Consider the following 13,498-nt stretch of genomic DNA (forward strand, 5'->3'; position numbering starts at 1 on the left):
AGCATAAATTCTGATGAAGTGAAACCAAACCATGGAGTCCACCTGCACAGCATGCTCTGATATATTGCAGATCGTACGCGCCCAAGCTGGAAGCTGAGGAAGCCGAGGCGTGTGCGTTGCATGTATTGCAATTGAGGATTCAGCCTTTCCATTAGTTTTGTTGTGAAAACAAAACCGGAAACCGCTCAGGTACCAAAACTATGTGCTCTGAGCCTCTGACAGCGAACAAGTCTGAGACTCGCTCTACAGAGTACAGCACAGGTGACGTCAAGTATGACACGTGATGTTGCCTATTTGGCTGATGCAGAAAACACTAGTCAGGCACAGCGAAGTCCACTGTTTCTAGTTCTCACAATTCAACGAGATCAAACTAGATTAATCGGGCTCTCTAGTTGAGACACATCAACTTGTATACAACAGCTGAGATATACATATTTTAGTGGTATTATTATCACTTGGGCTGGACATAGTACAAATGTAGGCTTCTCCCATATCCTAATTTATAAAGGGTTAACGCATGCACTCAGACCAGTTCAATTCGTAGGTCCATCAGTTTAACACGGGGCTCGTTGAGCCGTTGTGTAGGAAAAATGGATGATGCTAAGTTAATACTATAACATTATCCAATCCGACATCTGACAGTCTCCAAAATTGCAATGTGAAAGGAATAGCTCACACGATCTTTGCCCATGATGCATCATTGTACGTGTTTATCTCTCAGGATCCGGTGTAGTTTCTGATTCTTGAAATCCATCTAAGAAGTGTATCAGCCTGTCCAGTTGAGACGCCACAACTTGCGTACAAGAAGCTGAGGTAGTACTTTGGACTGGACATACATAAGTTTCCAAGCACGCGCCTTGGATGCTGCGGAGAATGAAGAATTTTGTGTTCGTGCCAATTGACAGAAATGACACTGCAAAATGACAGGATGACAGGAATCTGTACAGACAATACAAGCGCGGAACTCAAAGCTCAAGTTGGCGCACGTCTGCTCTATCCTGTCCTTAGCGTGCTTGTGCGTGCACCGTGCTGCCGAACTCCCAGCGATTTTGCAATTGCAGTCCAGCGAGCCTGAACGGCTACAAAACTGCAGGGCATGTGCAGGGACCAAAACAACGTGAGACAGTATCATGCACTGCTCTGAAACATTTCTCTGAATCGCTAGTTGCTCATTCTTCTTTCCTCATTTCCTTACATGGCATGCCCACATGCAAATATGCTGCCACGTCAGATGCTCAGGACTCAACTTAGCCCTCACGGGCGGGCGCATCATAGTGACAGCAGTACAACACACCATGACACCATCTGATCTGAGTGTTTAAATACACCACGAGACCCCTGCTCCAATTCATCACTCCAAGGCCGGCGAACGGGCGTCCGTCAGAGCCTCGGCCGCTTCCGCTTCCCTTGCGCGCTCAGTGAGTTCCCCGGGAACCTTGGCATCTGATCATTTCATTTCATTCGGTCTAGTTTTTCCGGCCCGGTTTAAGTCCTTTTTCTTGTTTGGGTTCTTCTGCGCAAGGAAAGGGTAGGGGTAATCGTTCCTTTCGCCTCTCGGTCGCTGGAATCAATTGGAGGCCTCAATTGGATCGGTTCCTGTCTTTGCAGTGATGATTTATGTGATGCCCCTAGCTAGGCTACCAAAGAATGTCCCTAACTCTGAATCCGCGAATCATTCTGTTGTTGCGGTCTTGTTGCTTTGCCCCATGTTTTGATTTGTGTTTTAACCTTGCTTGATTTCTCTGTATTGAACTATACGGCAACCCCCACTTGTTCTTGTTATTTTTCATCATCAGTCTCAAAACAACATCATTATATTGTTCTGAATTCTTCTGATGGAAAGTGAATTCTTATGATGGAAAGTGGAATATGTGGTATTAGCAGATCAGAGAAGTTGTCTGAAGTCTGAACTGCCGATGAACTGGAACTAACTGTGAGGAATTGTCTGGGCAGAGACATGGAGCTGATCACAAATGTCACCGAGTATGAGAAGCTCGCTAAGGAGAAGCTGCCGAAGATGGTGTACGACTACTATGCCTCCGGCGCAGAAGATCAGTGGACGCTCAAGGAGAACAGGGAGGCCTTCTCCAGAATTCTGTAAGCCAAGCTACCTTCCAAAACAGTAGGTTTTAGCCGTATTCGATTGGTAGCACACCGCTGATTCAACTGTTCTTGTTTTTACTCACGTCAGCAGCTAATAATTCACTGAAAGTCGAGAACTTTATGGAAAACGTTCAGAACAAGTATACAAGGATGACATATATATTTTGATATCTGATAGAAACTGTCATGTATCAAGAAAACCATATACTATTATTTTAAGTTTTTGAGCGTTAGGATAATACATGAGGTGCCTCTCCAATCCTTGTGGAAAATGTATAGCTTCATGATAACAATTAGTCTGAGGTCACTTTGTCCATTTGTTTGTCTAAGCGGATAAAATCACCTTTAATTAATAAAAGTAAATGGTAGCAAAGTGGACCAATCACACATGGAGTAGAGGACAAGAGATCAGATGTGTCTTGTGACTTGTGGCCTGCATGGTCAAAAGAAGATGCCAACTTCATTAGGAACTCTCAGATACGACACATGACATTAGAAATGCATGGACATGTGCAGAATTATTTTCCTTGCAGGTTTCAGCTCTTCGGTCATGCATCTCGACTCTGAATTTTCATACAGATGACGTTGAGTATGGCATTTCGCATGTTTCTAGTAGACCTTAAATAGTTATCTCCAGGACTTTTTGCTCATTAACTCTATAACCATTCCCATGTATGACAAGAATAAGAATTAATTTATCCACAACACAAACACTGACATCAAGTCAAGTTTGAGAAAAAGGAGACAGTGCATGTGATAATCAGGAACGAAATGTACCAGTTCCTCTTGGCCTCCTTTGTTCTCTGAGAACCTCATTTTGTGCTTCCTTGTGGATATGATTACAGGTTTCGACCACGGATACTGATTGACGTCTCCCGTATCGACATGGCCACAAACGTCCTGGGCTTCAACATCTCCATGCCTATTATGATTGCTCCTACAGCCATGCAGAAAATGGCTCATCCTGATGGTTCGGACGAATGCTCAATTACGATTTTATACTCATTTTTCCAAAGGAAAGTTCTCATGGAGAAATTATATGGAATGCAGGAGAGCTTGCTACGGCAAGAGCAGCAGCCTCTGCAGGAACAATAATGGTTTCAAAGATCACACTGCTTGTGGCACCTCAGTCATGACCCAAACACTAATCCATTATATTGTGCTGATCCTATGATTGATCTTATGGTTTTTTCAGACATTGTCCTCATGGTCTACTTCCAGCGTTGAAGAGGTCAACTCAGTTGGGCCAGGGATACGTTTCTTCCAGCTCTATGTATGCATTATTATCTTCATGAACTTACAAGGAGCATTGCTTATGCTCTGTTCATCACACTGACGGACTGACCTTACCATGTATCATCGTCTCCATCAGGTCTACAAGGACAGGAATATTGTACGGCAACTCGTGAAAAGGGCTGAAATGGCTGGCTTTAAGGCTATTGCACTCACGGTAGACACTCCAATACTTGGCCGCAGGGAAGCTGATATAAAAAACAGGTGCTAATCTAAGAACTGAACCCAGTGTGCTGTACGGATGAACGTTTCGTTTTTTCTCTATTATGAGTCCTATACACACTGCATATGTACTCTGAAACCATGCAGCTTCGCCTTACCTCCACATCTGGTGTTGAAAAACTTTGAAGCGCTGGATCTTGGCACGATGGACAAGGTTATCTGAAAACTGAGCTTGACATAGGGCTATAAAAATGCATCTATTTCTTCAGGTTCTCTTACCAAATATCTCTTGATGTATCAGACAAATGATTCTGGTCTCGCTTCCTATGTTGCTGGTCAAGTTGACCGCACTCTTTCCTGGAAGGTATTATTTCTACACGACTACACCCTAGCTTCCTAGTTTCAGATAACAGCTAATCTGAAGTTTGACATAAATGGAAGATGCATTCAAAAAACACAAATGCAATAGTATTTCACTCTACTTCCATTCAAGTGTTCTAGTATGTGGCAATAAAATGCTGATAAGTAGCAATACAACAAACAGGACATCAAGTGGCTGCAGACAATTACCTCGTTGCCGATCTTAGTGAAAGGGGTCGTGACCGCAGAAGACAGTAAGTATTCAGTTTCAGACTTTCAGACTTTGAGGTGCAGCTTCAGTTTCGCATCAGCATTAAACATATACGCAATGCAGCTAGACTTGCAATTGAATATGGCGCTGCTGGGATCATTGTGTCCAATCACGGCGCACGCCAGCTAGATTATGTTCCTGCAACTATCAGCTGCCTGGAAGAGGTACGCTAACTATCCTTCTGTATTCATATTCAGAGCTTCAGAGGTTACGTTTTCCAGAAAAGCACAGACAGCTTCATTATGAATAGCCGAGTCTTCAGAAGAAGCTTTGCTTGTGCTTCCTGGCTTTCCAACTTCCATGTCTGCTGAGGTTTTTACGAGAAGGGCCACATGAATTCAGGTCGTGAGGGAAGCGAAACGCCGGCTGCCGGTGTTCCTCGACGGCGGCGTCCGCCGTGGCACGGACGTGTTCAAGGCCCTGGCGTTGGGAGCTTCAGGAGTGTTCGTAAGGACGACGCACCCACTGGATACTGCTAACATTGTTATCTCGTTCAAGCTCGACACCTGACACTGTTGCTTGGTGTTGCAGATCGGCCGCCCGGTGTTGTTCTCGCTAGCAGTGGACGGCGAGGCCGGCGTGCGGAAGGTGCTGCAGATGCTGAGGGACGAGCTGGAGCTCACCATGGCGCTCAGCGGCTGCACGTCGCTGAGGGAGATCACCCGCGCCCACGTCATCACCGACAGCGACAGGATCGGCCGCTCGCGGCTGTAGAATGTACAGTTCAGCTCAGCATGTTGGTCTCGACTGAACTGTCCTAATTCTAGATACCGCTAGCTGTTGTGCTCTCATTTTTACGTTATGCAAATAAGGAAGCTGCGTGTGTGTGTGTGCCTGTTGATGACGTTTGTTTGCACCGCAGTCGTAGTTGGCTAGTTGCCAGTGTTGATTGGCGTTGGTGGTTGTTTTTTCTTTTATAACAATTGGTGGTTGGTTTGGGTTTCGACACATGGAAAGGAGTTTATGAGATCTGGGACCGGTTTAATAATACACTAGTCCATAAATCCGTTTCGTATAAATTTATAATTTTGGGAGTCATAAGTATCGGATGCTGCGACTCCTTGCATTGGAATGATAATTATATTTTCAATAGACAAAAATTATGGAAATGCTACCTACAAGACGTTCGTCCGTCCGAACGCCACTTTGTGGGCCTGCATATTAGCTCAATAAATCTCTGGTCTGCGCCCACTCATTTTTTATTACGGTATTCATGTCCGTCTCTTCCGTTGCGTCGGTTGGATAAGGAAAGGAGGTGACGAGAGACCTACTCCGCTCTGCTCCGCACGTCACCGGTGACCCTGCCTGCTCTTGCTCCGTCGGCCGCCTTGCTGCTCCTGCTCTGTGGCCCACTCCGCCGTCAACAGTCACCCCGCGCTGCTCCTTCCCCTGCTCCACCGCGCCGCCCCGCTGCTTCCTGCCGCTGCTTCTGCTCTGCGGCCCGCTTCGCCTGATAGTCGGGCACCGCCGCGCCCATGCATGGCGACCGCTCCCTCGACCACCAGCTAGCCACTGAGGCTGCTGCGCAAGGAGAAGCGTCGAGCCCTGACGTGGAAGCCCTCCAACCTCGCCTCCTGCTATGGCTGCGGCACCTTGATGCAGACGGCGGAGGAGGCCGCACCGAGATACAATCGGCTCGTTCGACTGCTCTAGAAGCCAGCCGCTGTGGCTGCTTTTTGAGCACTGTGGCAACAGTGACTTGTGTCTGCTGACCAGCCGAGAGTGGAGCAGCCGAACGAGCCGAATGCATGTTACAAGTGTACATTTCAAATGTTTCAGATGTTTTAGAGCTATGTTGCAAGTGTTTCATAGTGATGTTGTAAAAGTAGATCGGGATATTGCACATATTGCAATGGGCTATATACGTATGTTTCAAGTGTATGTTCTAGACGTTTCATCTGTTTCAGACGTATGTTGTAATGTTTCATTTGGATATTACAAAACTAGATCGGGATGTTCCATATATATGCAAGTGTTTCAAGTGTTTTTAAACGTATGTTGCAAGTGTTTCATATTAATGTTTGCAATGGCTACACGTGTGTTTTTAAGGTTTTTCTGGTGGTTTGCAAGTGTTTCAGACGTATGTTGCAAGTGTTTCAGCTGTTTCGGACGTATTTTGCAAGTGTTTTATCTGGATGTGGCAAAGTAGATCAGGTGTTGCACATGGTGCAATGCGCGTGAGAAGCGGAGGGGGCGCGAGCGGTCCGGCGGCGCAGCCCCACGTGGGCGCGCGAAATGCAGGCTGCTAGGCTCGGGCGGGGGCCAAGGAAACAGGAGTGTAGAGCGAGCGTCTATCCGGACATCCGGGCACTGGCATTGCCGCAAAAAATAGTATTAAATATATTTTATCTCTTGATTTCTTTTATAATATGTTGCCATTTGTCGAAGAATCAATATCATTTTAGAGTCGCCTTGAAAACAATCTACTTATGCAAGTTTTAGTATTATAAACATGTATTATTTTTTTAGACAAAATAAAAATTACTATTGACTAATTGTTTATCAGAGTTTATAAAAATTGACTTTTTCCCGTACAAAACACGTTTATCATTCCACGATGGAGGATGTTTCATATCTATGACTAATAAAGTTTACCTATATCTATATTTAATTGAGCTTTCTTTTTATTTGTTCATTTTCTATATGTACTTTGTACTACCTCTATCCCAAAAAGGATGCAACTATGGGTTGCATGCCAGTTAAAGTGATTCATGTTTGACCAAATTTCTAGTAAATAATATTCACAATTATGGCTCCAAATCAATTTATTACGAAAATACATTTCGTAATTAATTTAATGATATTTATTTTATATTATAAATAATTATACTTATTTATCTATAATTGGTCAAACTTAATATACTAAAACGTGACACCGTTCCAAAATTGCATTTTTTGAGACGGAGGGAGTAATAATCACTATCAAGATGTGATAGTTATGAATTTACTGATCAACATGTTTTTTTTCCATCTATATCCCTAGTATTTTCTGTTTGCATGGGACCTAGTCTGTCTTGATATACATTTAGTTGAAATTTTAGCTTAAATTATAGTATCTCTTTCCAGGGTCGGTGGTTATATCTTTATATTTTTTGTGAAAAAATTTAGGATTTTTTTCTAGCACTTGTTGCGCAACGTGGAGATTCCGTTGGACCTTTGGTTAGAACATTGGATAAGAACTGGAAAAGTAACGTATACTTACAATCCTTCAGTGTCAAAATAGTGTTGGAAAAACCAGATCACGCCATGCATAGGGTTGGCAATGGGTCTAATACCCGAAGGATATTTGATCTATCAGGGGATTCAGGGGACGAGCATGGGATAATTTCACTCTCCGTGGTAATATAAATGCTACCCCCTCCCTTCTAAAATATAAGGATAATTTCTCTCTCCAATTATAAGTCACTTCGATTTTTTTCATCCATTTTACTATGTATCTAGACATATTATTATATTTATATCTCGATACAAAATAGATATACAAAAAATATCAAAGCGACTTTTAATTTGAAACGGAGAAAGTAGTCATTTGTACCAAACATGTCCTAAATCATGCCCAAAGGAAACCAAAGTCTAGATAGAATAAAGATGATCCAATTTGGATAAAAAAATTAATCGAACATCTCTACATCTAAAACGACTCTAAAGTAATCATATGTCCGGTGATACAAATCAAATCTGTATTTGATACGAACTCCTTCCGCATCCAATAGGACGTCACCGTCTTTGATACGAAGTCCCGATCTTCGTGTGGTGGGCGCAGCGCAGCGCAACGCTCCACCTTGAACGCATTGAGCCGTCGACCGTTTCCTCGTGCTAAGAAGATTTCCATCACGGACAACGATGAGCCATAGCGCTCCATGAGTCTCCGTTCCTGCCATTCGGGCCCGAGGCCATGTCACGCACGTGGACGAGAAGGAAGCCGCTGCCAAAGAGCCGCAAGGAGCTTCTAAAGCTGCACTCCTTAACAAGTGGACTTGACCAATGAGGCAACGGCCAAGACATGCGTGCTTGAGAAAGGAGTAGGTGTCCACTGGCCAGCTGATGACTGCCTATATAAAAAGACAACTGAACATCACTAAGTTCGACACATAAAACACAACTTGCCCAGTGAGTTAATGAGTGCACGAAAACTAGGGTAGTGTTTAGTTCCCAAAATTTTATAAATTTTTTTAAGATTTTTTGTCACATCGAATATTTAGACGCATGCATGAAGCATTAAATATAAATAAAAAATAAAACTAATTACACAGTTTAGACGAAATTCACGAGACGAATCTTTTAAGTCTAATTAGACTATAATTAGACATTAATTGTCAAATAACAACGAAAGTGCTACGGTGCCATTTCACTAAAAATTTCGCCAACTAAATCAGGCCTAACTAAGCTAGCTAAGAACCGAAATGGAGGACTATGATCTTCCATTTCTGTGCTCTACTCTGCTTATGTCTTACAAAATTCCTCGGTTTTCTTTGATTTTACATTTGATCATTTACCCGGTGCAACGCACGAGCATTAATCTAGTATAACAAAAATAAAGTTTTTGATGGTCAACAAAAGCAAAATCAGTTCAAAGTTCCGAAAAATATCCTTAGGTTCCGAAATTAACCCTGTCTGGCTGCCTCTCTCTCCGCCTCGCCCGTCCGCGGGCCGTCGCCTGCCCCCGCCTCGGCGCACGCACGGCGAGGCATCCGCTAGGCCCGACGGCTCCGCTCGAACCAGCAGTCCAGCAGCAGCGCCGATGCTGCCGCCCCTAATCCCAACTACAGCCGCCGGCCTCCGCCTCCCCCAACTGAACTGACGGAGGCATCGCATCGTTTTTCCTCGCCGGATGACCGCAGCCAGTCAGTATCCGCGTCATGCTGAACCGTCTCATCCTAGTCTATCGCTATCACAACCAACAGCTTCATCGCCTACTGGCTACTGCTGCAGGGAAGGGATGGCGAACTCGTCTCCGATAGCTACAGCTACAGAGCGTCGAATTCCACAGCCGAACAGCAGGTGCGAACAGTTTATCCACGAATTTACTTCGAGCAGAAGTGCTCCTGTCTGATACTCGAATCGAAACGCATTATTGCAGGAGATATTTTAGAAAGCCTACTTGCACTGTCGCTGTCGGTCACTGTTGATAGATCAGATATTCAGATACCAATCACACTATCCTCGTCTTTGCATATGCACGAAGAGGACGAAATTGGTTGAGTGGTTACCAAAAAGCCAAACACTTTCAGGCATAATATGCATGCAAAGGACGACGAATTGGTTACCAGTTACCAACACTTTCCAGCATATGCGCGCAAAGGACGAAATTGATTACCAAACCAACAGTTTCCAGTCCCAGCGGTAGGAACAGACCGTCACCTGCCAAAGATAATCCATTCCCTCACACAGGCACAAACGCTGAGCCTGCTCTCCGCAGTCTAGTAAGTCCTCTTGTTGATCCCTCCTGCAAAAAAACTCGAAAACTGCTTTGTTGTTAGTGCTATTTCTCCTCATCTTAGTTTGATGGATATGTGTCGAATTATTGAAAGATGCAGACTTCCATTTCAGTTCATCACACTGTGGAGTTTGTTTTGATTTATAGCTTAGCACTGATATTTCGTTTTATCTTATATATTGTTTTGATCTTCTCACATGTTTCCTCAGTTTGCCTCAGTGCAGTTCATGAATTGCCTTCATCCTTTGCTCGTGTTGTTTTTGCCCCCTTCTTGACAGATATATGTCAACCACTAAACAATTTTTTTTTCTGAGCTTCTGAATTTCCCCCAAATTTGGGCAGGGTGATGGCGTTGATCACGAATGTCTCTGACTATGAGGAGCTTGCAAGGCAGAAGCTGCCTAAAATGGTTTATGACTTCTATGCCGGGGGTGCAGAAGACCAGTGGACACTCAAGGAGAATAAGGAGGCGTTCTCCAAGATTTTGTAAGCTATCTTCCAGATTGTTAGGTCTTAGCTGTGTTTATAAGCTCAACTGGATGACCTACATCACTTCATCCATTTGTGAACTTTTTGGATTTTGTTTTAGGTTTTCAAAAGACGTTTTGTAGCCTTAACATATGAGTTCTGAACTGTAGACTAAAATGCAAAGGAACTGACAAATATTGTTGCCTAGTTTGAAGAACCACAAGCATGCAAGTTTATCTTTAGTGAATACAAACATGTTCTCCTATGCTTATTTCTTTTGCAGAAAATATATGAGTCGTGAAATGTCGCTTACATTTGTTTATCTTCTTTATTCAGTACAATCCAATTGAATTGTTCAAGTTTTGCTCTTGTGTTTGATCCAAATTAGAATCCAGAAAAGAAAAGAGATATTGAGAACCTCATTGTGTCCATCTAATGAATGGTATTAGGTTTCGACCACGGGTGCTGATTGATGTGTCTCATATTGACATGTCTACGAGTATACTGGGTTACAAAATTTCCATGCCTATTATGGTGGCTCCCACTGCTTTGCACAAACTGGCCCACCAAGAAGGTTCTATCTTGTTATAATTCACCTTTTTTCCTCTTTTGGCAACATTAAAAGGAAAGTTCTTTTACAGAGGTTCATCTGAAATGCAGGAGAGGTTGCTTCTGCCCAGGCAACAGCTGCTGCAGGAACTATAATGGTTTGCAAGATTGCACCTTTTTATCGGCTAAGTGATGACTCACATATTAATTCCTTTACTGGTTACATTTTTCAGACATTGTCTTCATGGTCATCTTGCAGCATCGAGGAAGTTAACTCAAGTGCACCAGGACTTCGTTTCTTCCAACTTTCAGTATGAAGTTCATACTCATCATTACATTTTTACCTTTTTCCCTGCTTGATTTGATCTTTCCCCTGTTTACTGTCATTGCCACATTTAGGTATTCAAGGACAGGGATATTGTGCAACAACTTGTCAGAAGGGCAGAAAATGCTGGCTATAAGGCAATTGCCATCACTGTCGATGCTCCACGGCTTGGTCGCAGGGAAGCTGATGTCAGGAACAGGTATGCATCTTGAATATATACAATGTAGTTTCAGCAGGAGTTCTGTATTTGAGCAGTACATACTTTACAACAAATTATGTATTGTTCTATGTGTCACTAGATTCACGCTGCCTGAAAATGTGGCATTGAAGTGCTTTGAAGGACTGGATCTCGGCAAAATGGACAAGGTTTTCTGAAAACTTGAGCTGGTCTAATTGCATGGGGGTTCAAATTGAGATGAATATATTTCATTTCTTTTTATTTTATTTTCATAACAGCTGTTTTGTGATATTGATATTTCAGACGAATGCTTCTGGCCTTGCTGCATATGTCACTAGTCAGATTGACAGCTCTCTTTCTTGGAAGGTAGGATTTGCAACATGCTAATCAGCTAATGCTAGTTGCTATGAATGACTTCAACCATCAGATGACAGTATCTCATGCATAAACCTCAGTGAAAATGAACTATCAACATAGTGTAATGCAGGATATCAAGTGGCTACAGATGATTACCTGGTTGCCTATCTTAGTGAAAGGAGTCATAACAGCAGAAGATGGTAAGTATTTGGTTTCAGTTATTTTAAATGCTATGCCACTCAACCTGATCTATGATCCCATAAAACATTTGCAAATTTGCAGCTCGACTTGCTATTGAATGCGGTGTTGCTGGCATTATTATGTCCAACCATGGGGGCCGCCAGCTAGACTATCTTCCTGCAACCATCAGCTGCCTTGAAGAGGTATGCAAATCAATCACAGCTGCCTAGGATATCTCTGGTTCATGGCTTTATGCTAACTTGTCTTGGCAACGAAAATTTCAGGTTGTAAGAGAAGCAAAGGGCCGTGTGCCTGTGTTCCTTGACAGCGGCATCCGCCGTGGCACTGACGTGTTCAAGGCCTTGGCACTGGGAGCCTCAGGAGTATTTGTAAGTCCTTTGCTGGATTAATCTTACTTCAATGCAGGAAGATTTCTTGACATGTACTGCATCATGCATTCATGCTTGTCCTCTGTCAGATTGGAAGGCCTGTACTGTTCGCCCTTGCTGTGGACGGCAAGGCTGGGGTGAGGAATGCACTGCGAATGCTGAGGGATGAGCTCGAGATCACCATGGCGCTGCGCGGCTGTACGTCGCTGAAAGATATCACCCGCGATCGCGTTATCACTGAGAGCGACATGATCCGTCGATGTAGGCTTTGATTCGTTTGCTGTTGTGCAGCACGGAAAGTCTGTTGCCCATTGCCCTGGCATGACTGTCTTGGCCCATCGGATTGGTTTTGACCTCTTGGCCCATGTGCTACTAGGTTCATTTGGGCTTTTTCTCATTTCTCTGCGTCTACCATTCAGATTGTTAGCCCATCAAGCCTTGAGGGCTTACAATTTCGAAGGCTGACCCAAATGAAGAGATGACATTGATATGCCGGTCACTCTATGACTTCATTATTTTCAGCCTACTTTTGCTCACCTGTGCTTGATAATATATGCTTCAATAAGTCACAAAATTGCATATCAAACAGGTCTCACTTGAGTTTCGACACCAGCCAAATGACTGATATAGGGCGGAGTGGCTAATATTAACTAGTATTGGCCTGTATAGATGCTGGGACGGGACGGAACTACTTATGTACCAAAGTGGACCTAGTCAACAGTATGAGATATATCGGACATTTTGGTTGATACTGGAATCGTACTGGAATCGAATTAATTTTCTCGAGTGGAGGAACCTTGTTCACCGACGACAAAAATATTTGAGACACAAAAAGTTATAGTTTCTGAATAATGCATCCAAATGAAATTATGATTGCACCATTATATTTCTTACGATGAAATATTTAAAACAGGACCCCCGCTTGACGCATTAGAAAATTTTCTTAGAGAATATTTTCTAATAATGTTGAAATATTTTTTTGATTGAGCTGAACAATGTCCTTGGTTTACAGCCTTACGGAAAAGTTAGTACGGGCCCGTTCGCGTGCCCTTAAACCCGGCTTGATCCGCTTATTTTTTTCATCCGGAACAGTGTTTTTCTCTCACAAATTCATCTAGCATTCCTCCAAACCATCCAGATTCCTCCAGAATTCAGACAAGCGAACAGACCCATTGGAAAATGTTGCAAGTTCAGATTCAAGAGAAAAATGTTTCAAGTTCATTAGAAAAAAAGATCCACCTTCATAAAATTAAAAATATCCCCTTTGCTAATTTGCAATGTTCCAATAAATATTATCATCACGGTTTCAACAATTTTAAACCAAAAAATATTCAGCCATCCATTTGTTCCATAAAAAGAGTAAATACAAATTATTCCTACAATAATAAAACTAAAAAACAAGAAAAGAAATAAGAAAAAACTTTAA

General features: G+C 43.0%; 2 protein-coding genes across 5 annotated transcripts; both read left to right on the top strand.

Moving 5' to 3' along the window:
- The first annotated feature begins 1,232 nt into the window (after nucleotides 1-1,232).
- On the top strand, nucleotides 1,233-5,217 carry LOC136493749 (glycolate oxidase 3-like). Of its 2 annotated transcripts, none has more exons than XM_066489895.1 (12): nucleotides 1,233-1,418; nucleotides 1,885-2,097; nucleotides 2,949-3,073; nucleotides 3,154-3,200; nucleotides 3,299-3,376; nucleotides 3,476-3,600; nucleotides 3,706-3,772; nucleotides 3,860-3,922; nucleotides 4,103-4,172; nucleotides 4,253-4,353; nucleotides 4,532-4,636; nucleotides 4,721-5,217. In XM_066489895.1, the coding sequence occupies exons 2-12, from the start codon at nucleotides 1,958-1,960 to the stop codon at nucleotides 4,901-4,903; spliced, it is 1,104 nt and encodes a 367-aa protein (XP_066345992.1). In that variant the 5' UTR covers nucleotides 1,233-1,418; nucleotides 1,885-1,957; the 3' UTR covers nucleotides 4,904-5,217. The 2 variants fall into 2 exon arrangements, with proteins under 2 accessions (XP_066345992.1, XP_066345991.1); XM_066489894.1 differs by having other exon boundaries at nucleotides 1,238-1,418; nucleotides 1,954-2,097; nucleotides 4,721-5,215.
- A 3,604-nt stretch (nucleotides 5,218-8,821) lies between these two features.
- On the top strand, nucleotides 8,822-13,462 carry LOC136491472 (glycolate oxidase 2-like). Of its 3 annotated transcripts, XM_066487784.1 has the most exons (14): nucleotides 8,822-9,190; nucleotides 9,270-9,612; nucleotides 9,969-10,112; nucleotides 10,544-10,668; nucleotides 10,755-10,801; nucleotides 10,877-10,954; nucleotides 11,043-11,167; nucleotides 11,268-11,334; nucleotides 11,450-11,512; nucleotides 11,634-11,703; nucleotides 11,786-11,886; nucleotides 11,968-12,072; nucleotides 12,162-12,311; nucleotides 12,368-13,461. In XM_066487784.1, the coding sequence occupies exons 3-14, from the start codon at nucleotides 9,973-9,975 to the stop codon at nucleotides 12,395-12,397; spliced, it is 1,101 nt and encodes a 366-aa protein (XP_066343881.1). In that variant the 5' UTR covers nucleotides 8,822-9,190; nucleotides 9,270-9,612; nucleotides 9,969-9,972; the 3' UTR covers nucleotides 12,398-13,461. The 3 variants fall into 3 exon arrangements, with proteins under 3 accessions (XP_066343881.1, XP_066343880.1, XP_066343882.1); XM_066487783.1 differs by having other exon boundaries at nucleotides 12,162-13,459; XM_066487785.1 differs by lacking the exons at nucleotides 8,822-9,190; nucleotides 9,270-9,612 and having other exon boundaries at nucleotides 9,998-10,112; nucleotides 10,483-10,668; nucleotides 12,162-13,462.
- The last annotated feature ends 36 nt before the right edge of the window (nucleotides 13,463-13,498 follow it).

The sequence above is a fragment of the Miscanthus floridulus genome, chromosome 11, assembly GCF_019320115.1.
Source record: "Miscanthus floridulus cultivar M001 chromosome 11, ASM1932011v1, whole genome shotgun sequence".
NCBI classification, from domain to species: Eukaryota; Viridiplantae; Streptophyta; class Magnoliopsida; order Poales; family Poaceae; genus Miscanthus; species Miscanthus floridulus.

Coding starts and splice junctions, on each gene's coding strand:
- LOC136493749 (XM_066489895.1), top strand. CDS start 1,958: ATGGAGCTGATCACAAATGTCACCGAGTATGAGAAGCTCGCTAAGGAG. Junction 3,201..3,298: donor CCTCTGCAGGAACAATAATG/GTTTCAAAGATC, acceptor TGGTTTTTTCAG/ACATTGTCCTCATGGTCTAC. Junction 3,923..4,102: donor ACCGCACTCTTTCCTGGAAG/GTATTATTTCTA, acceptor TACAACAAACAG/GACATCAAGTGGCTGCAGAC.
- LOC136491472 (XM_066487783.1), top strand. CDS start 9,973: ATGGCGTTGATCACGAATGTCTCTGACTATGAGGAGCTTGCAAGGCAG. Junction 10,669..10,754: donor CAAACTGGCCCACCAAGAAG/GTTCTATCTTGT, acceptor TCTGAAATGCAG/GAGAGGTTGCTTCTGCCCAG. Junction 11,168..11,267: donor GAAGCTGATGTCAGGAACAG/GTATGCATCTTG, acceptor ATGTGTCACTAG/ATTCACGCTGCCTGAAAATG.